Below are 19659 nucleotides of genomic sequence, written 5' to 3'. Positions count from 1 at the left end.
GAATACGACCATCATTATTTTATCCGTTATATTCCCATGCGATAAAAAATACGGCTGCGACCGCAGATTAAATCTTTGTATTCAACTGTTATTTGGCCATGTGATGTTTCATTCTTGTTATTTTCTTATCGTAAAAGGCTACAATCAGTCATCCCGCAGATGATATGAAGAAATAAATTTGATTTGTGACATATTGCTAACGTTATTTTCAGCTCCGTGACTATGCTTAGTTAGATGGCGACTAGTTCCTTTTGATTATCTTTTCTAGATTCCTGAGGCCATATTCTTCTCATCTTCTTCCATGCTTTCGGGTTTATGAGATCTCTCAAAATGGGTCCCTTAAAGAATAATAATTGATGAGGCACCTTTGTTTGTATGACTTTTGATACACTGGACCTTCTGCTACTGATCTAAAAATAAGGGGCCAGGGTTGGCATCATCCCAGAATCTCCTTTACCTGCTATGGAATATATTAAAGCAAGAAAGGAGGTTCAAGTACAGCAGCTGGTTAAAGAGAAAGGTAACTTCAATAACTCTTCTTCTTTTCTTGTTTTTCAAACATTCGGCCCACATATTACACAAACTTGTCGATAATTTTATTCCTTTCTTCGAATATCAACTATGAGCTTGCCAATGAGGAATTGTAGTTCAAGGTGAGAAGAAGCTGATGCTTAGATGGACCCACCAATTGTTGGTCCGCCATGTTTATCTCATTGTTAATTTTTTGCAGAACAGAATGATGATTGTAACAATCGGATCAGTGGAACTTCCACTCTATGCTCACTGATCAATTGTATCAAACGAACTGTTTATAAAATTGTAGTGAGTCAACTGCTTGGGATCTTTCATTGATAAAGGCATGTATTTAAGCAATCATAGAGGAAACCTTGGACATATCTTCTACTTCTTTAATTAATTTAGGCAGCCTATTGCTTTTTTGGTTGCCTGAATAAAATAACACTAAGCATCTAATCTTCCTTACCTTTGAATCCTGGAAAATGGCTTATCAATTTAGCAGACCAACTGAATATGTGACCCTGAGATGGCAATACTTTGGAGTTCAATCATTGAGTTTTGATTCCAGTAATTTAACTCTTGACCGCAGACCAAGAAACCTGAAGAAGATTAATCTGATTCAATTGACTTTTTATGATTTGTTCTTGGCCATTGTGGCTTCCCTTTACCTTTCCTTCTTTTTTTTTTTTTTTTTTCTTTCTTTCTTTCTGTCTGCCCGTCTTTTGTATGAAATTTATGTTCCTTCAGGTCTTCTTGGATATGGCTAACAGATTTAAAGCTAACATTCTCTTTGGAATATGTTTCTTTATAGGACTTTTAGCAGAATGAGTCCTGTTGATTGCTTTCATACTAGGAGAAAGCGTAAATCAATTGACTATGTGGAGCTTTTTTTCATTTCGTTGTATTTACATTTGCCAAAAAGATAAAAAAAGGGAGGGTTTGATTTCATTGTCTTGTTTGACATGTGCCATGGGACGTTAGTTCTATTTCTTTGTACCACCACTTCAGGATACTCTGATTCAAGTTTAGCAATGTGTAATAATGATCGAATTCGTGTCTAAATTTTGTAGGTTTAGGGTTTAGGTGACATTTCCCACTTGAATAAGCCTTTTCCCACTTTTTGTTTGAGCCTGATTATCAAGGGAGAAACGCTGCAAAAACTTTTTGGCAAGGTTCAAAGATTGGGATTAAACAAATCAATATGCAGTATATAGAAAACTACTGACCCAAAAGATTTTGTCAAGAGGTTATTATTCCTGTGTGCCTGGCCTACACCTGATCTGATGTATTGAATTTTACTTCAGATGCCACTCGGAAGGTATTGGTAGATGTTTGATAAGGTAAAACTCAAGTTGCAAATGGAGTCGTATGTCAAGCTGTCGGGCCCTAATGACAATCTGAACAAAAAACCAAGGACAAGAGATTCTCCTGTAATGGGATAATCTTATTGTGTCTACTTTTGGTTCAATTTCCAGGGAAGAAATTTATTGAATGGGGTTATTTTCACACCTCAGTTTGTGTTCTGTTATAAGATGGCCTGATTTGATTCACTTTTTATAGAGTACTTTCATCACAAGAAAAACAGGGTCAGGTGGGTCCAACAATCTAATATTAGATTCTTTGATTCTTTCATCCATACAAAGAACAAAAAGAATCTGCCAGTCACTCCATACCCTCCACAAAACAAGAAAATGTAAAAACAAAGGAAAAAAAAAGGAGAAAGAGAAATTAAAAGAAAGAAAGAGCCAAGGCCAATTGGTTTTCCCTTTCAGTCGTTAAAAGGAAATAAGCATCCATTATAGCCTTCCTGTCAATTTGATTTCTCTCTCTTTATTTTTTCCTTCAAGTGTCAGGAAAGTTGCATCCATTATTCATCATGGTGGGGCTACCTGACTGAGCAAGGGAATCAAGCAGGGAGAGAAAAAAAAATGTTGTGTGTGAAGAAGAAAGGGACAGAGGCATGGGAAAACAGCAAGATAAAAACAAACCTTGCACTTTTCCTCTTTCCTCTCCTTTTGAGACTCAAATTGAACTGTGTTGCTTTCTCTGTTTTTGCAGCACCAGAGATTCTCTCTATCCACCCCCTCTTTTTAAGTCAAAGAAGAAAGAAAAATTGAAAAAAAAAAAAAAAGAAAAGTTAGTATGAAATGGGAGATGAGAGAAAGGAAGAGCCACAGCTCATGGCATCTATTCCCTCCCCAACACAACCCCACCTATGTTTCCAGATATGGAGAGAGATCATAGGACAGCCCAGCTACTCCAAAATTATAAAGAGAACTATAGCTGCCGCATATTGAAAGCATATAGCTACTAGAAAGGGATCAAAATCCACATATGTGTTTCAGTTTTCTGCCACATCTGCCTCTCTCTCTTACACATCACAAAAAACATGGGCCTGCAAAATTTGCAAAATCAAAACATGAACTTGGTTCTGTCAACTGATGCAAAGCCTAGGCTAAAGTGGACTTCTGAACTTCATCAAAGATTTATTGAAGCGGTCAATCAACTTGGAGGCGCAGACAGTTAAGTACATTTTAGATAACCATAATAATCATCATCTTCTCTAATCATATTGTTATTAGTATATGCATAATTTATTCAGGTTTCTTTGTGTTTCTTTTTTTGGACAGAAGCAACACCAAAGACTCTGATGAGGGTCATGGGAATTTCTGGACTCACTTTGTATCATCTTAAAAGCCATTTACAGGCAATTAGTCTTCATTACATGCTCATACTATCAATTTTCTTTTCTATAACCAAATAGGAAAGAAAACAAGCTTTAACTGTATCTTCTTCTTGCAGAAATACAGGCTTGGAAAAAGCCAACAGACAGAAATCTGCCTAAGCAATAAACTAGATGGTGAGATTAACAATTCATTGCTTGCTGCATTTGAATTCTTATATTCAGTTTTACAGTCATAAAATCTTTTTTCTCTTTCCTTTTCATTCTTGTGATACAGATTACAGAGAGACACAGAGCAGTAATGGGAATTTCAGTAGTGACACAAGTGATGGAACTCACAAGCAGATGAAAGAGTAATAGTTATACATGGATCCTATATCTTTTGATAACTTTTGGATGGAAATGATGATAAAACAGATTGTATTGACCGTCTAATTATTGTGTTCATCAGAAGCTTGCAGATTTCTCAGGCTCTCCAAATGCAGATGGAAGTACAGAGAAAGCTTCATGAACAGATTGACGTATGACCTATTAAACCGATCACAATTTAAATAGCTGATTTTAAGTTGATACATCAATGCATATCAATCAGGCTATTTTTTCCATTTTCAGGTCCAGAGACGTTTACAGCTAAGAATTGAAGCTCAAGGAAAGTACTTGCAATCGGTATTAAAGAAAGCACAAGAAACACTGACTGGGTATAGCTCCTCTTCTGTTGGTGTTGAACTTGCTAAAGCTGAACTCTATCAACTAGTCTCAATGGTTAACACCGGCTCCGCGAGTTCTTCATTGTCAGAATTGACAGAAGTAGGAGGTTCAAGCTCAAAAGAAATTGAGACAAAGCCAATGAGGGGTACTATATGTTCCATGGAGAGCTCATTGACATCTTCCGAGAGTTCTGGGCTAAAGGACAAGGAGCCACCAAAATATGAGAGTATTTGTACACGGAAGTCTAATACTTCTGTAGAACTTTCCTTAATGGACGTTCACCCAGAAAACAAGCCTTTGATTAGTCGCTCAAGCAATCAAGCTAATGGAAAGAAAAGAAGTGGGAGTAACGGTTCTGATGGTATACGTGTTGAGCAACCACTAGCTAAAAGATTAGAGTTTCCTGACGAGGCAACTGGTAGTCGTTTGAGAAAGTCTGGATTGTTGGGGTCATTTGATCTCAACAGTCAATGCCACAATGACGTTGAATCAGGTCCAAAAGCAATTGACTTGAACTGCAGGGAATAGATCAGCTCAATGGGCCTGGTTTGGAACTTCTATGCCGCTTGGTTGTTAGTAATATAGTACAAGCAGCGAACTTGATTATTTAGAACCAAATCTTTTGTTCATAAACTATGTATATTGTCATATGTATTGAATTCCAAGAACTTTTCAAAGAATATCGATATCAAAAGAAGGTATTGTTAGGATCGAGGGAGCTTTGAGATCGATTTGATAGGATTAATGACAGAACTCGTGCCAATTGTTAGGTATTGCGCCGAGCTTAGTTTCTGAATGAACCAAGCTCTGATACTGGTTTGATAGCATTGTAGAAGCTTGATATCAGGGGTGGATCCAAATGAACACCTAGGGTGTCCACGGACACCCCTAAAGAATGAAAAACAAGAAAATTTTAAGAAAAAATTTCCTTTGGACATTCTTAAAATTTTTTCTTGAACACCTCAAAAAGTGAAAAACAAGAAATTTGAAGGAAAAATTTTCCCAAACGCCTCAAAATCATCATTTCCATCTATAAAATTGATAAATCGGAGAGCATTATATATTATAAGTGGACACTCTGAAAAAAAATCGTGGATTCACTACTGCTTGATACGGGTTTGTTAGATGCAACAGAAACGCTGATACCATCGTGTTGGGCAAATTAGCTTAATGGTAATAACACTATGTGGTGATATAACCGTGTTACCAAATCCGCAGCGAAAAGATATGACAACACATAAATTCACCACAAAATCATACGCAACGTAAGAAAAAGCACTAAAATTTACGTGATTTGATATAAAGCCCACATCTACCGGCGAAGTTGACGAAAAATTTTCACTATCACAAATGGATGAAGTGTCACGTGCCTAAACCAAAACGAAATAAAATTTTAAAATAATACGAAATTTTTTTTAATTATTTTAAAATTTTTTAATAAATTGATATAATTTATTTAGTAAAATTTATATATTTAATTCAATTATTGATATATCTCTATATATTTAAATACAAACTATATAAAATATAAAACTGTTTCATAAGATCTCACTGGTCAACATTGTCTCCGACGACTAAGTAATTTTTCTCATTTGATCTTCTAACTTTTCACAAAATTAAGCAACTTATCACTTACTCATCCGTAAAAAAAAAGTAAAAAGAACGAGCAAATCACAGCTCAGTAAGTATAGGCTCACACACCTTATAAGATCAAGTATCGTTTTCATACATATCATATAGATCATTCAAAATATTCATCAATTCATAATGTCAAAATATTTCAAAGATCATCTTTCTATCGAACATTTCGTAAATTCATAAATCAATATAAAAACATGTCAATTCATCAATTATAACCATAAATGACGATCAAATATATATTTCATACAAATCATAGATCAATGTTTAAAATCATCATAAATCATCATTATCATTCATTTATCATTAACTACGGTCACTGCTATAATCCGTAATATTGATCGTATTGATAATTTTATCGTTATAATCATTGCTAATTATTATAACTTGCTAGCCATGGCTTTACGCTAACTACTATTACCCAATAGTAGGGTCGTATGATCATGTCTTTGCTAACTACTATTACTAGTTAGCCAGGATCGTAGAACTATTTCTGGTGTCAATGATCTAACTTTTCAGGGATGTAAAAACTTAGCTATCATAAAATCGTTCATTAAGCATAAATCATTTTCTCATTTCATTTATAAGCATAATCGATCATTTATATAGTAAAACACAAAATAATCATATGCTTTATCTTATTTTTATATATCAAAAATAAAAAAAAAAATTTACTCATTTAGAAACATATATATATATATACATAGATTCGAAAACAAACAAAGTATGTGAGATTTTACTTACCTCATTTCAATTTCACCACTTAATTTTTCTTTCAAAATAATTAATGACCTATTCAAGATTATTTCAACGCATCAGAATTTAATCAATTTTTTTTAGATCATTTATACAAAAATCAACTAAGTTATACAAGGGTTAACTCAATGGCAGCATGAGCTCCTTTCACTAAAACGACCATATCTCAAGATATCTAATTTAAAATTAAGATCTCTTTAATGCATTAGAAAATAGATTTGATAAATTTTTTAACTATATATGACCCATCTCGTGATTCCTTATAGATTAATTATAACAATTTTTACAATCCACGTCATATATTATTATCAGACAGTGTGTATACCTTTTCATAAAAATTACGTATTTATTCATAGAAAACTCTAAATTCAATCCTACTTGTTATATTAGAAAGTAGACTTAATAATGTTTTCAAATATGTATGGCTCAATTCTTAATTCCCTGTATAAAATTTAAGATCATTTTTGTAATTTAACTCTGATTATGCTAACATATAACATGCATATCCTTAAGTAAAAATTAGACAACTCTTACTAGAAAACTTGGATTCGATTTCCGTTTATTTCATTAGAAAGTAGATTCAATATGCTTTCCAACGATATATAATAATCATAGCAATAATTCATCCATTAATATAGAATCATATTTTAATTCATTATTACAGATCATAACATCGCATCCAAAAATAAAATTTTTCCTTCAATCTTTAAAAAAACTCAAATTCCTACTTTCAGTCTTTAAACTCCATTCAATAATCATCAATAAATTTTAAGAACATAAAATAAACAAAGCCCAATGATTTACCCAAATAGATCATGAAGATTAATAAAAGATTTCATAATTTTTTTTGGTTTTGCTCTCAAAACTTTAACTCCAAATAATAGCAATTAACTTGATATTTCTTCTTAAATAAAAAAAAGATAGATACTCACATTTAGGTGATTAACTTGGTTATAGTCTCTGATTCTGAATCTCCACCTTGATTTTTTTTACTCTCTAACTCTAAAAAAAATGAGGAAGAAGAACTCTTATTTTCTTTCTGTTTCATAATGAGTAGATTTTTTTTCATATAATACTTCAATCATTTTTTTTTTACTAATTAATCTCTTAATTCACTTAATAGACTTTAATAATAGTCTAATTCAATTATCATTTGGGTTGAGATATCACACGAAGATACAAAGTGTTCAATATAAAAACACTCACCAAAAGCCTCACAAACACTCTACTTGAGAGTTATACACTCCAACCCGAAGCACTCTGTAAAAGCCTAGGGACTTGTAAGCGAAATAACGGTACCTGCATCAGCACACATTCTTTAGGCACTTCATGGCTCTCATTGGCACCTAAAGGTACCAAAGGGCACCAACTAACGGCACTTGGCCTGGTTTTTGGCACAATTTGCTTCTGCCATCCGCGGCCTATGCATAAGCAAAATTTTTTGCATTTCATTGTAGCAAGTTTCCTTACACGAGGCGACAGTACCATTCACGTTGGTGGTACTGTTCATGACAGTCAAAGAAAACGGCTCTGATTTTTCTAGCTGAACAAAGGGTTCTCATTACAAAATTGGTTTTGTTATCCAATAAAAAATTATCTAAAATTTTCTAGCTATTCCTATGTATATTTTGCAGAAACAAGTCTTCCTTTATTCTCTTTCTTTGTAACTTGGAAAAATGACAGATGCTACTAGCAAACTTCCCTATAATGCTTCGTTTAAGTTGGTTCGAAAACTCAAATTTCTGGTGATCAAGTCAATCACCGAGGTCTATGGTTACATTTTAATCTGCATCTGTGTGCTTGTTGACGCTTTCTAGTTGCAGGGTTATCGTTGCCTTTTGCTTGTCTTCCGTATTGGAAGGGAAAAGGCAAATGCCTGAATAAAACTTGAAGGAACAGAAACCATCACAGCTGCAAAATCATTTTCTAAGTTTCCAATAAAACACGAGTGAAGCATTAGAAAAACCATGTTCATAGTGCTAAACAACTTCAATCAAATTATGCCGATTGGCCTGAGAGACTCAAATTGTTATACCTTGATACTCGAGTCAACAAGGCTGATCGTCAAGCTCGTTAAGGATATATCCGACTTCCACATCACCAGGCCACCGTGGTCCCACTGTGGTCGACATTCTACCTGCTCGTCCGTCAAAGCCGCTCGCCTGCTATCCTTGACGTTTGTCCTATCAACAAGTCATTTCATAATCACTCTCTATCTATAAATTGTCCACGTCTTCAACTGCGCACATCATATATGAGATAAAGAGGATATCCAAATACGAATCCTTCTTCTCCAAGTAATTATGATGCCCACACAGATTTAAGATAACTTGTCCACCGTCCCTGCTTACGCCAGAGCTAAGAAATGGAAGCACCAAGCTTAAAGTTCCAAAAAACTATTCGCCATGACAAGCTTCTCAAAGTAATTATCTTCTTGCTTATTAACTTGTCTGTGTGCTCTCTCTCACATCCTCAAGGTATGCCAATGCCCAAAAGGGTGTTTCTTTTATTAGCAGAATTTCTATTTGGAATCCTTAAACATTGATTGTAACAATATTATCAACCTTCTTCATTGTAGGAGAGCTTCCTTACATGACCTCAGATGTGAAAGAAGTCGCAGGTAAATCCTTTGATTACATTGTTGTAGGAGGAGGCACTGCCGGCTGCCCCCTGGCAGCAACCCTGTCTGAGAAATTCTCAGTACTATTGGTAGAACGAGGCGGATCACCTTATGGCAATCCCTTGGTGTTGGATAAAAGACTTTATGGTTTCTCACTGATTCAGACTGATGAATTTACATCAGTTGCACAAGACTTCACATCCACAGATGGTGTTAGCAATTACAGAGGAAGAGTACTTGGTGGATCTTCGGCTATAAACGCGGGGTTTTACAGTCGAGCTAGTGAGGATTTTGTCAACAAGGCTGGCTGGGATAATGAGTTGGTTAAGGATTCTTATACATGGGTAGAATCTAAAATAGTGTCCACACCTGAATTGACACCATGGCAGACTGCTCTTGAATTTGGCCTTCTTGAAGCTGGAATTCTACCTTATAATGGCTTTAGTTTAGAACACATCGAGGGAACAAAGATTAGTGGAAGTATATTTGATATATGGGGCATAAGACACACCTCAGCTAATCTTCTCAAGGCAGCAAATCCCAAAAATATTGTAGTTCTTTTGAATGCAACAGTGAAAAACATCATCTTCCATAGCAATGGTAAGGAAAAGTTATATGAAAATAGGTCTTCAACATGAATATAGTGCTATCACTACCTTCCATCTAATGACTTCTCAGAAATGTTCTAAATGCGAAATGAAATTATTGACGCTTATCTGACTGTTTTAAAAATGTGCAGGCAATGCTAATGAGACAACAGTCCATGGCATACGGTTCATAAAGAGTGACGGCAGCACAGATCAAACATATGAAGCCTATCTCAATCAACCCAAGAATTATACTTCTTGTGGTGACGTGATTTTGTCAGCCGGGGCGTTAGGTAGCCCCCAAATCCTATTGTTAAGTGGCATTGGACCCCTTAAACACCTCACGAACTTCAACATCTCACATGTGCTAAGCTTGAAGGGAGTTGGAAAAAGAATGATAGATAATCCTAGCATTGCAGTTTTCCTAGACACAGATCCACAATATCGGCAACCAGAGTCCCCTCAAGTTGCAGGGATTGCAAAACATTTCAAATTCATAATTGAAGGAGGAATTGTACCTACTAGCTTCAATGTAACAAGAACGCGAATATCTGCCAAGATTGCATTTCCAGTATCAGAAGGTGAACTTAAATTAAACAGTACCGACCCTAGGCGAAACCCTTCAGTGAAGTTCAACTATCTAGCAGACGAAAGGGACTTGGAGGCCTGTGCAGATATGGTACGTTTGCTAGAACGAGTAGCAAAGTCTCAATCAGTTGCCTTTTTCCTTGGTGTTAAACATCAAAATAACTTGATGAATAGCACCGATGAGCGGAGACAATTCTGCAAAAAGAATGTGAGGACCTACTCCCACTACCATGGAGGCTGCACAGTTGGATCGGTTGTGGACAATGATTATAAGGTTTATGGAGTCAAGAGATTGAGAGTTGTGGATTTCTCAACTTTCCTGGAATCACCAGGCACAAATCCAATGGCGACTCTCTTAATGCTAGGAAGATATCAGGGGATCAAAATTCTGAGAGAAAGGGGAGATATTTCTTCTTCATTCAGTACCCAACAAAACCCTTGAGAAGTCTACATTTGTATGCTGACAAAAAATTCATACATAACTAAATAAAATTAATTATCATGCTATTTTTGGTGCTTCTTTTCCGCACAATCACCTTGAATCACATTACAAGGAATTGTACTAACAAAAATATAAATTTATTTATACTGATCAACATATCTTAGGAAAAGACGTGTTTCTATGTACATGATTTCCCCACAAAGATGAAAAAAGAAAAACAAAAGAAAATTGAAATGGAGGCAACTAAAAAAAATTCTGACACAATTCTTCTATCCTTCCATTTCATGATCACCAGGCCTTGCACTTAAAGAAGAGACATTATCTGAATCAGTTGAAGGAACTTGATTGGAATCCCCACTTCTCCTATCACTATTAAAAGAAAAACTAACCCAAATCTCCCTCTCAAAACTTCTCTCCTCATCTCTCTTCTTGCCCATCTCTTCTTCATCAACAGGCATCTTATACCTGCAAACAGGGCATGACCCACGAATTCCAAGCCACTTCTCTATACACTCATCATGAAACTTGTGCTTGCAAGGCATCTCCTTTGCCACCTCACCAGGCCTCCACTCTTCCAAGCAAACAACACACTCTCCATCTTCAATTTGACCAATTTCCACACTTGACATGGCTTCTATGGATGCCTTTGAAGCAGGTGGCTGGCCATCTTTGTTAGCCCAGCCACGCAGCAAAGCTTCCAAATTTGAAGCTCCTTCAATCACCACCATGCCTTGCGTAAATGGGTTGATAAGGATTATTCTTTCACGTTGGGAAGTTGCTTCCTGGGATGTTTCTTGATCTGGGTCTTCAGGGTTTTCTCTTGAGATATTGCTACGATAACTGTTGTCGTTGGAGAATCCCAAGATAAAAGGTAGAAAGAAAGAATGGTCTCTTTGCCTCAACAACCTTTCAAACAAAGAAGAAATTTCAGGAGCTTCAGTTTCAGAAGCCATGGAAACTTGCGAATTTTAGGACAAAAAGAGAAACTTTGGAGAAAGAAAATAACTTGAAGAAAGGTCAAAACTTTTTAAGTCCTACAAGGAGTCAATGAATGTAAAGCAGCGATAGGCTTGGGAGATATAACAAGTAAATTGCTCGAAGAGGAGTCGCGGGTCCCACAGAATTGAGATTGGTGAGGGTTGTAGAATGAGCTGGAACGTTGACAAGTTTATCAATATGTTGCTTACAAGACATGTTGATCAATTTGAATCGAAGACTTTTCCCAAAAATAAGAAAAAAAAAGGAAGTCACTATCAGTTGAGAGGAGATTTTTTTTAGGAGGGAGTGGATCTTAATGCTTTTAGTGCCACTTGTCTTCTTCTCCACCGTATCTTTGATACATTTCCTTCGACGAGAAGGAAAGCTTTTGGACAATAATTGTGTGTTATTATCTTGAAACAAATACAATAAAATACATAGAAAGGAGTAGAGTGTACATCAGATCAGACATGGGTAAATCCTGCAATTTCCTACAACTATGACTTCTCTATACAATGGTATCAATCTACCATTTTTACTTAGACTTTCATTTTACAAAAAAAAAAAAGCTAATTATACAACAACAATCACTAACCCTACCCACCTACAGTTAAAAAATAGACTTAAAATATCGGTCACTGTAGTCTGCATTTTCTCGACCCAGATCAATCAAATCAGCAAGGACTGATTTTTTTTTGTTCCTTCCATCTATTTCTCATCAAGTTAAAGTTAGCAGTGGAACGTGCCGTGGTGATGAAAGGCAAGTGTAGATATTGAATGTTAAAGCATCTACAAACAACCATTGTATTCCTCCAGTGATTATGGATCACCACAGCATCTAGCCCTTTTTGTGTCCAGGAGTTTCTGCCACAAACACATCATCTCTCTTGGACCTTGATAGTGGGCAATGACATATCCATCCTTGCAACCCTCATTAAAGATCCTCTCTTCCTTCTCATACCCAACTTCTAAACCTTCTTTTTTCATATCTGCTATCCAAATACCCATTGCCACATCTTCTAGCTTAAACATCTGTTATACATGACATTTGTTTAACACTGAAAATTATACACACAAGGAAGGAATGAAGAAATCCTATTCCAATAAATGCCCATGCTTGCATAAATTTTACAGTGAACATATGTCGCATATTGCAGAACAGAACTTGGGAAAAGGAAAAGATTAAATTTTCATCGTACCTTTAAGCGCCCCTCATTGAACCTCTTGTAAACAGCCTTCGCTATGTCGTGGGACACCACATAACCAGGACCATGTGCCCAGGGAGGGTATTTCTCTTCGGACCATTCCTTCATTCAACACAACATCACGAGAAGATAATTAAGAAGCGGAAGACAATTTTTAACCATTTATGGTTAAATAATGCTGATTTGTCTGTAACTATGGAAGGAAATGCCAGAGCCGCCTACAGTAACATTATGAACAGACTAAAGCTTTGAGTTAATTTAGCTTGAGTTAGAGGGCCATCTAACAGCGTTGCAGAGAAAGTGAGCTATGAAAAGACTATTGTGCAAAATAGCCGCTCTTTTTCTTTCTTTCTGTGATCACGATAAATGTCGCTTTTATGAACATGATAGAAGGAAAACAAAATGGATTTTGATTGAGCAAACCTAATACAATCGTTGCTCATAACAAGCAAAAACTTAGAGCTTATGATTCACTATCCACTGACACTGTGCCAAGTCAGTATGGTTGAAACCATTTGAGGAAATTAAGTGAGGAATTACCTCGGGGCTAATAAACCACTTGCTATCTGTACTACGATGAGGTCGGGAATCCGAGTTAATCAGTCCATAAAGCAATCCATGAGTCACATTTATCCTGCTTAACGATGCCATTATTTCATCCACACGAACAAATGCATCGTCATCTGTCTTCATGACAAACTTTGCAGAAACAACTTCTGTCTGTTGAAGAGATGAGTTCGATAAGGAAACGAAGGATTTTCCTTATTCAAAGAAAGGAACAAGACTTTACCCCAAAGGTACAAATAGCCAAAGTTTTCCAGGTGATCAGGCTGTAGTAATCAACAAAAGGCATCAGCTGTATATCTCCATATGTCCGAGCTTCATTCCAGAGTTCCTCATTTACTATTTGGTTTTTATGCTGCAGAACATCTCAAACCTGGTAAGTAATTATGTATGAGGTTTGGATTACTATAGAACTTAAAACCATAAACTTAGACAATAGTTTCAAGAGATACAACTACAGAGTTTAACACCAAAACTTTCAGCTGTCTAACTATTAACGTATAAAAAGATAAGATTGGTGCCCATTGCAGCTGAACAACGAGTATATTACAGTGTTTAGGTGTCTTATATGAGTACATTAAAGTGTTTATGTGTCTGATGTGAGTACAAAAAAACAAAAAATGCAGCTAGTGCTGAAGTAACCTACTACGGTAAAGCATAATAAGTTACCTATTGGTACAAAAATGGTCTAAAAACAGAGAAACCTAATGAACATTGTCCCAGTGATAAGACCTCTAACAGCATGTAAGACTGCTGGCCAAAAATCATATGCGACGTAGTGGTGCAACAATGCCTTGAAAGCATGAATCAAGAACCATATTTATGAACCATAGCATTTGTGGCTAGAACATCTCGACCATGTAATGCTTGATGAAAATGGGTTTCCCTTCTCTATGATAGAACTACAACCGCTAAGCATCAAAATTTAGCAATTTTATGTGAGAAATTCACATGGAAACCATACCAATCCAACAAAAAAGCGCACTGCAACTGTCCCTGACCGAACTTCAGGATACTGCATCCATGTTCTTCTCACAGCCATTCTTCGTTTAAAATTATTGGCGGTAGAGAAAACACCAATAAAGAGATCCAATGGTCTTTGACGAGAGAGAGGAACTGATTTAAGTGCCTCTACATCAACTGTATGGTCTGAATCCTCTGATGTGGGTAAACCACTAGCCAGGACAGAAACTAATTTCACGTCTCCAGAAATTCTAACCTCACTAACAAGCCATGGCTCCAATGTCTGAACATAAAAGCAGCCAATAAGCCATTAAGTTCTTTGAAACTATTAATTATTTAACAAATTATAGAAGTAAAAGTAGGATGACAAAAGTTACTTCTCGATAAGCAAAGGATGTTATGTGCTTTCCATCAACTGTCATCTGTATTCCCTCTGATCCAACTCTAAGAGTTGCAACGAAAAGAGAACCTTGCTTAAAAGGAAAATATCTTCTCAATTTAACCCCTTGCAGCCCCATTGAAGACCTCCTCGAACCATGGGAAAGCAAGCTAACTGTCCTGTTATCATCTTTACCCACCAACTTATTGCACCAGTCCAACTCATCCACTGGAAAAAAACTATGCAGTTACACATGCCCATGAATGCAAACAATTTAAAAAAGAAGAAGAAGAAGAGGAAGCAATTAGAAATTTAGATGGGCTTGAAATATTGTACTCCACTGCACATAATGAAAATAAAGAATTTTTGTAACTGAAGCTAAGGCAACTAGCTGTTAATTGAATTCACTTGGCCAGACAAAGTCTAATGATGTCACCAATAGGTTGAAAAAGCTTCTAAGCTGACAGATTTTCCAGTATCTATTAATGTGCTATTCAAAAGAGATGAGTAAATTGCATGTTTGGTATTGAATACAGTAAAAAAAGAGTACTTAAATATGAAGAGAATGTGTATCTTAACCTAAGGACTGTAAAATGTATAAGTGGTATATGGACCTTAATTTAACATAAAACAAGAAGAAATATTCTAATTCTTTTTGCACTATACATACCAAAAACAACTCTTTTCTTTGGCCAAAAAGAAAAACCCCAAAAAGATGCCACAAGTCTTTCTACCTTTTTTATTCTTGTCAGGAGTCGGGGTCGGACAACGCTCCTCTTCACCCCAATCATGAGCTATAGTCCAGGTGTTTTGGACTATTACAGGGTCCTCAGTTATCTTATCCCCATGGAGCCTAACATTGTAATGCAAAATTATGGGTGGATCAGGCTCCCCTGGAAGTGCTTCCCCTGTTAAGTCAATGCGAAAATCACCAAGAAGACCATTTGGAATGCCAATGATTGTAATGGAAGAACCTTGAGTGAGGCCACAAGGAACTCCCAACTTATATTGACCCTTGTCAGGTTCTGTAGCATTCATTTTATTAAGAAAATGGGGACACTGCTTCTCTTTTGCTTTCCTAGATGAATTACCATTGGCATAACCAAGTTTTTCATCTTCAATCAAAGCCATCAGGCTATTCCATGCACTTCCAGCTTCCTTGATAGCCTCTACTCCGTTTGGCAAAGCTTGAGAATGGTTAATTAAGTTCTTCAACAAATTCCAGGTCAGCAAAGATTGTTGCTCTCCCTTGGAGAGGTTCCTTTGAGCAAAGAGACTGAAAGCTATGGTATCAATGGAAATTACTTGAGAAGCATTTTCTGGATTTTGAACTGCAGGTGGACCTGTAAAATGCACCCATTCAAGTGGATTGGTTCCATTGGTGGAGACGGAATTTGTAAAGTAGCTTTCGTCAACAGGATTTTTCATGACACCATATCTCAGAACCAGCAACATAAACAAGGATGCAACTAGAGCACCACCATACCATTTCTTCATTCTGCTGATTACACAATTGCATCAAAAAGTGTTGCAACTTATTCTAATAATGATCAAATTTAAAGAAACCAGCCTGCCAGCAAATGGTAATCAATATTTAAATGGTTTATAAAATTATAATCTGTAAGCAATAAGTCAAGTAGCTAGTGAAGAGTTAAAACAAGGGTGAACTTTGAACAGACAGTCAACAGCTTAAGATTAAATGTTGAAGGATCATTTCACCTCTTCAGATGGAGTGTTTCAGCTTTCATTCTCAATCTGTTGTCCAGCTGAGCCAACTACCAAAATTTGCAAGCATGACCTTCTAGCATGATGTACAAAAACTCAAGAGTTCGATAAACATGTAGCAATTTCCTGAAAAATTCTTTGTCATGCATCTGACATAAGACTGTCATGGTGTGACAGAATTTGAAACCAATTAGTCCATTAGAAAATGTACCAAAATTTGCAACCGAAAATAAGTAATATATCCATAATGCTAACAAACAGAGAAACAGTCCAATAAAACAAGTACACAATTCCAAGAAAATAAAGCAAATGAAACCAGAGAACAGGACATCAACTTTTGCTGTTTATCACTAACTATTCAACTTTGGTTAGCTATACTAACTTTTACTACAAAATAATTAGCTACACCAACTTCAACCTAAGATAAGTGTCATACATCCAAAAAATATCAGTATCACCCCTAAAATTTACAAAACACTAAAAAAAGGTTTCAGCAAAACACACAATAATCAATTCGCAACAGTTGCTGTAGATGACCTAGATGCACAAGTCAAATGCATCAAGCTGTGCCACCCCAATTGCTCATTTTGGAGAGAGTTGTTAAATTTACTCTTTCAATTGTCATATTATATTCTTGTTGACTGAAACAAACACGAAGCTTTAGCCATATAAAATTCTGTAATATGACTAAATAAAAATAGAAGACACCTGTAGCAAACAGAAAGAAATTAAAGCTTAAGGAAAAAAAAAAAACGATTTGGATTACCAATGTGGTGGTAGGGACCACAACACAAAAACAAACAGATGATCCTTCATAGAATAAGAAACCTATTAATCAAAACCCTAGTTTACACAATAATGGTTTCTTTTTGTTACAATATTGTAACAAGATGCAAAATTTTGATGTCTGGACTGGAGAATCAATATACTATCTATCTTATGCTTTTAATTGAAATTATAAATTTAATTTTGCTCTCATTTTGCATCAAAATTCATAAAAATCTTTTCTTTATATTACATAAAAATGACATTTCCAGATCTAACTATAGAATTCCCTTAGACAGGAAAAAAAAAAAAACAGCTCAAAATTAACAGTCATTACATCTATGATTGGTTGGAGAGAAAATGTAGGAAAAGAAAGAAAAATTAAATAGAAATAAATTCCGAATTCATCGTCAACTAAATTTCCGATTCAACGGCATGATCTTTCCCATACTGGAACTTACTACTAAGCATCATTACCACTTTAATTGATATAAGTTTCAAACTCCAAAATTTCCCAAAAAAAAAAAAAGAGAAAAAAATAAAGATCCAAATCTTGCATCAGCTTTTAGTTAAAACCAAACTAAACTAAAAAAGAAAAAAGAAAAAAGCAGAAAAAGAAGTTTCGAGACAGATCCAAACGCATTGCAGTAAATCCAAGCTTAACAACCAAAACACGAAAAGAAAAAGCGAAAATTGAGAAAAAAAAAAACTAAAAAAAGAATTGTAAATTTAAAATTAAAAAAAAAAAATCAAACAGAACTTAGTTAAGCAAATAAGACGAAAAACTGTTCAAGTAAAGTCGGAGACCAAAACTTACCGGCGAAGAAAAATCGTAGAGAGAAATTGAAGATTACAGGAGAGAGCGTTAGGATCTCCGCCGTTTTGACCTTTGTTGTTTGAACTTTCAAGTCGTTTGAGCTCAACGGTGGGAAATAGAACCGTTTTCCGGTCTTTCCCAGTAAAGACAACAGAGATTTTTGTTGCTGACCGACTTGTCCGCCTTTTTTAATTTCCCCTGAATTAAATCATTGGTATAAAACCTGCTGCTAGTAATATTTATTTTTCTTTTTTTTTAAATATTTTCCTTACTTTCCGGGTCGTCGCTACTCTCTTTGACTAGAAAGCCTAATGAAATATATCCACGTGGTAAATTGTCGGAAATTCTGTGACGTGGCCAGCCGCCGTTGGAAGAGGTAAATTTTTTTCTTTTAATATTGTGAGCATCTTTGTTTTTATTTGCGATAAAATTAAATACCTCATTCTAAATTTTTTCGAGGTTATTAACTTTTATGAATTTTTTTTCAAAAATTTAATTTTAAATTTAAATTTTTTATAAAATTAAATTTTAATAATTTTTAATGTCAAAAAATAAAAAAATTTAAAATATAAAAAGTAAAAATTTTAAGCGTTTAAAATGTATATAATTTTAAAATATTTTTAAAAAATGAAAAAAAAAAAGAAAGGAGAGAATATATTATTTTAATTAAGGCAGTTGTGGAGGAAAACAATCTCACTTTTAATAACCAATAATTAAATTTTAATTTTATGAGTAAAAATCACTACTTTTCCATTGAAGTGACTTTTTTCCAAAAAAAAAAACGAAAATAAATCTTTGAATTTTTAAAATAAATAATACTTCATATCAAATATAATCTAATATTTTTTAAAGTAATTATAAAAATTTTTAAATTAATAATGTTAATCCGTTGTATACAAATTAAATATAATAGATTAAATTTATAATTTATTTGAATTGAAGTGATTTTATATATAATTAAGAATGTATTTTGATTTGGTTAAAAAAATCAATAATTAACAATAAAAATATTTCACAAGATGTTCATTTATTGTTAACTTCTTCTAATAAACTTTTGTAATTTCTTTTTAAAAGATAATCCTAAATTAAATTTTCTATTTTAACAAAACAAAAAAAAAATGCTTGTAAAAGAAAAAAAAAAAGCGATTGGGAGTTAAAAAGAGCAGAGTGGTCCCTTAGGCTTTTGAATGGGTCAAAGAAGCATAATAGAAATGAAAGTAGCGTGAAATGTAGACAAAGATTAAGGAAATTCAATAACGTAAGAACATAGCTTAATTAATGTGAAAGGAATAGTTTAACTCTTGTATGTTGGACCGTACCAAACCTCTAAATTTTTGGTACAAAAAGTTTGCTTCAATACTTATGCTAGATTGTGGATAAATATTTTTTTATTCACTTCTTTTTGGGTAAGTCAGTCATATCTAAATTTGGTGAAAATTTTTATTTTTTATTTTAATAAAAATAAAAATAAAAATTAATTTTTTATTAAATACGAATACAAAATTAAATAATTAACATTCGTTTCATATCCGTATTTATATTTTATATATTTATTTATATTTAATAGCTTAATTTTTATTTAATAAAAGACATTTTATTTTTAATTTATTAGAATTAATATATTTATATTTAAAAATACATGTTTTAAAAAATTACATAAATATATAAAATAAAAAGTTAAAAATATTTTTTATTTTTTTTTAAAAACAAAGTTACGGATTACAC

General features: G+C 34.4%; 3 protein-coding genes, 1 long non-coding RNA gene and 1 pseudogene across 8 annotated transcripts; 2 read left to right on the top strand and 3 right to left on the bottom strand.

Annotated features, from left to right (window-relative positions):
• Window positions 1-2108: 2108 nt before the first annotated feature.
• LOC149518632 (uncharacterized) lies at window positions 2109-2829 on the bottom strand. Its single transcript, XR_016342051.1, has 2 exons — window positions 2730-2829; window positions 2109-2602 (listed from the first exon to the last, which is right to left on the bottom strand). It is a non-coding gene; the product is annotated as an uncharacterized LOC149518632 (long non-coding RNA).
• On the top strand, window positions 2596-4833 carry LOC111282740 (myb family transcription factor PHL8-like). The gene is made up of 6 exons (XM_022870978.2): window positions 2596-3038; window positions 3147-3223; window positions 3319-3376; window positions 3477-3552; window positions 3651-3720; window positions 3812-4833. Exons 1-6 carry the CDS (start codon window positions 2906-2908, stop codon window positions 4433-4435), a joined length of 1038 nt encoding a protein of 345 aa, XP_022726713.2. The 5' UTR covers window positions 2596-2905; the 3' UTR covers window positions 4436-4833.
• A 2789-nt stretch (window positions 4834-7622) lies between these two features.
• Window positions 7623-18147, bottom strand: LOC111282737 (beta-1,3-galactosyltransferase GALT1-like). 4 transcript variants are annotated; one of them, XR_016342049.1, is made up of 10 exons: window positions 17935-18134; window positions 16347-16512; window positions 15362-16125; window positions 14626-14855; window positions 14250-14531; window positions 13512-13640; window positions 13262-13441; window positions 12716-12823; window positions 8337-8484; window positions 7623-8227 (listed from the first exon to the last, which is right to left on the bottom strand). XR_016342049.1 is itself a non-coding variant. In XM_022870975.2 (9 exons), the coding sequence occupies exons 3-9, from the start codon at window positions 16122-16124 to the stop codon at window positions 12336-12338; spliced, it is 1905 nt and encodes a 634-aa protein (XP_022726710.1). In that variant the 5' UTR covers window positions 16125-16197; window positions 16347-16512; window positions 17935-18147; the 3' UTR covers window positions 11903-12335. The 4 variants fall into 4 exon arrangements, 3 of the variants coding, with proteins under 3 accessions (XP_022726710.1, XP_022726709.1, XP_089616622.1); XM_022870975.2 differs by lacking the exons at window positions 7623-8227; window positions 8337-8484 and adding an exon at window positions 11903-12548 and having other exon boundaries at window positions 15362-16197; window positions 17935-18147; XM_022870974.2 differs by lacking the exons at window positions 7623-8227; window positions 8337-8484 and adding an exon at window positions 11903-12548 and having other exon boundaries at window positions 17935-18147.
• Window positions 8651-10603, top strand: LOC111282739 (protein HOTHEAD-like). Its single transcript, XM_022870977.2, has 3 exons — window positions 8651-8778; window positions 8880-9521; window positions 9661-10603. Exons 1-3 carry the CDS (start codon window positions 8667-8669, stop codon window positions 10536-10538), a joined length of 1632 nt encoding a protein of 543 aa, XP_022726712.1. The 5' UTR covers window positions 8651-8666; the 3' UTR covers window positions 10539-10603.
• On the bottom strand, window positions 10654-11603 carry LOC111282741 (E3 ubiquitin-protein ligase MPSR1 pseudogene; annotated as a pseudogene). The gene has a single exon (XR_016342050.1). The product of XR_016342050.1 is annotated as an E3 ubiquitin-protein ligase MPSR1 pseudogene (transcript).
• Window positions 18148-19659: the final 1512 nt, after the last annotated feature.

The sequence above is a fragment of the Durio zibethinus genome, chromosome 5 (genome assembly GCF_047325235.1).
Source record: "Durio zibethinus cultivar Kanyao isolate XHJ-2024 chromosome 5, ASM4732523v1, whole genome shotgun sequence".
NCBI lineage: Eukaryota > Viridiplantae > Streptophyta > Magnoliopsida > Malvales > Malvaceae > Durio > Durio zibethinus.
The sequence above is the reverse complement of the archived record's forward strand: the minus strand, read 5'-3'. Positions and strand labels throughout refer to the sequence as shown.

Excerpts from the sequence above, each read along its gene's own strand:
- LOC111282740 (XM_022870978.2), top strand. The coding sequence starts at position 2,906 with ATGGGCCTGCAAAATTTGCAAAATCAAAACATGAACTTGGTTCTGTCA. Across the intron at positions 3,553-3,650 it reads ACTCACAAGCAGATGAAAGA|AAGCTTGCAGATTTCTCAGG; the intron begins GTAATAGTTATA and ends TGTGTTCATCAG. Across the intron at positions 3,721-3,811 it reads AGCTTCATGAACAGATTGAC|GTCCAGAGACGTTTACAGCT; the intron begins GTATGACCTATT and ends TTCCATTTTCAG.
- LOC111282739 (XM_022870977.2), top strand. The coding sequence starts at position 8,667 with ATGGAAGCACCAAGCTTAAAGTTCCAAAAAACTATTCGCCATGACAAG. Across the intron at positions 8,779-8,879 it reads CTCTCTCTCACATCCTCAAG|GAGAGCTTCCTTACATGACC; the intron begins GTATGCCAATGC and ends TCTTCATTGTAG. Across the intron at positions 9,522-9,660 it reads CATCATCTTCCATAGCAATG|GCAATGCTAATGAGACAACA; the intron begins GTAAGGAAAAGT and ends AAAAATGTGCAG.
- LOC111282737 (XM_022870974.2), bottom strand. The coding sequence starts at position 16,375 with ATGAAAGCTGAAACACTCCATCTGAAGAG. Across the intron at positions 12,824-13,261 it reads AGTGGTTTATTAGCCCCGAG|GAATGGTCCGAAGAGAAATA; the intron begins GTAATTCCTCAC and ends TGTTGAATGAAG. Across the intron at positions 12,549-12,715 it reads TCAATGAGGGGCGCTTAAAG|ATGTTTAAGCTAGAAGATGT; the intron begins GTACGATGAAAA and ends CATGTATAACAG.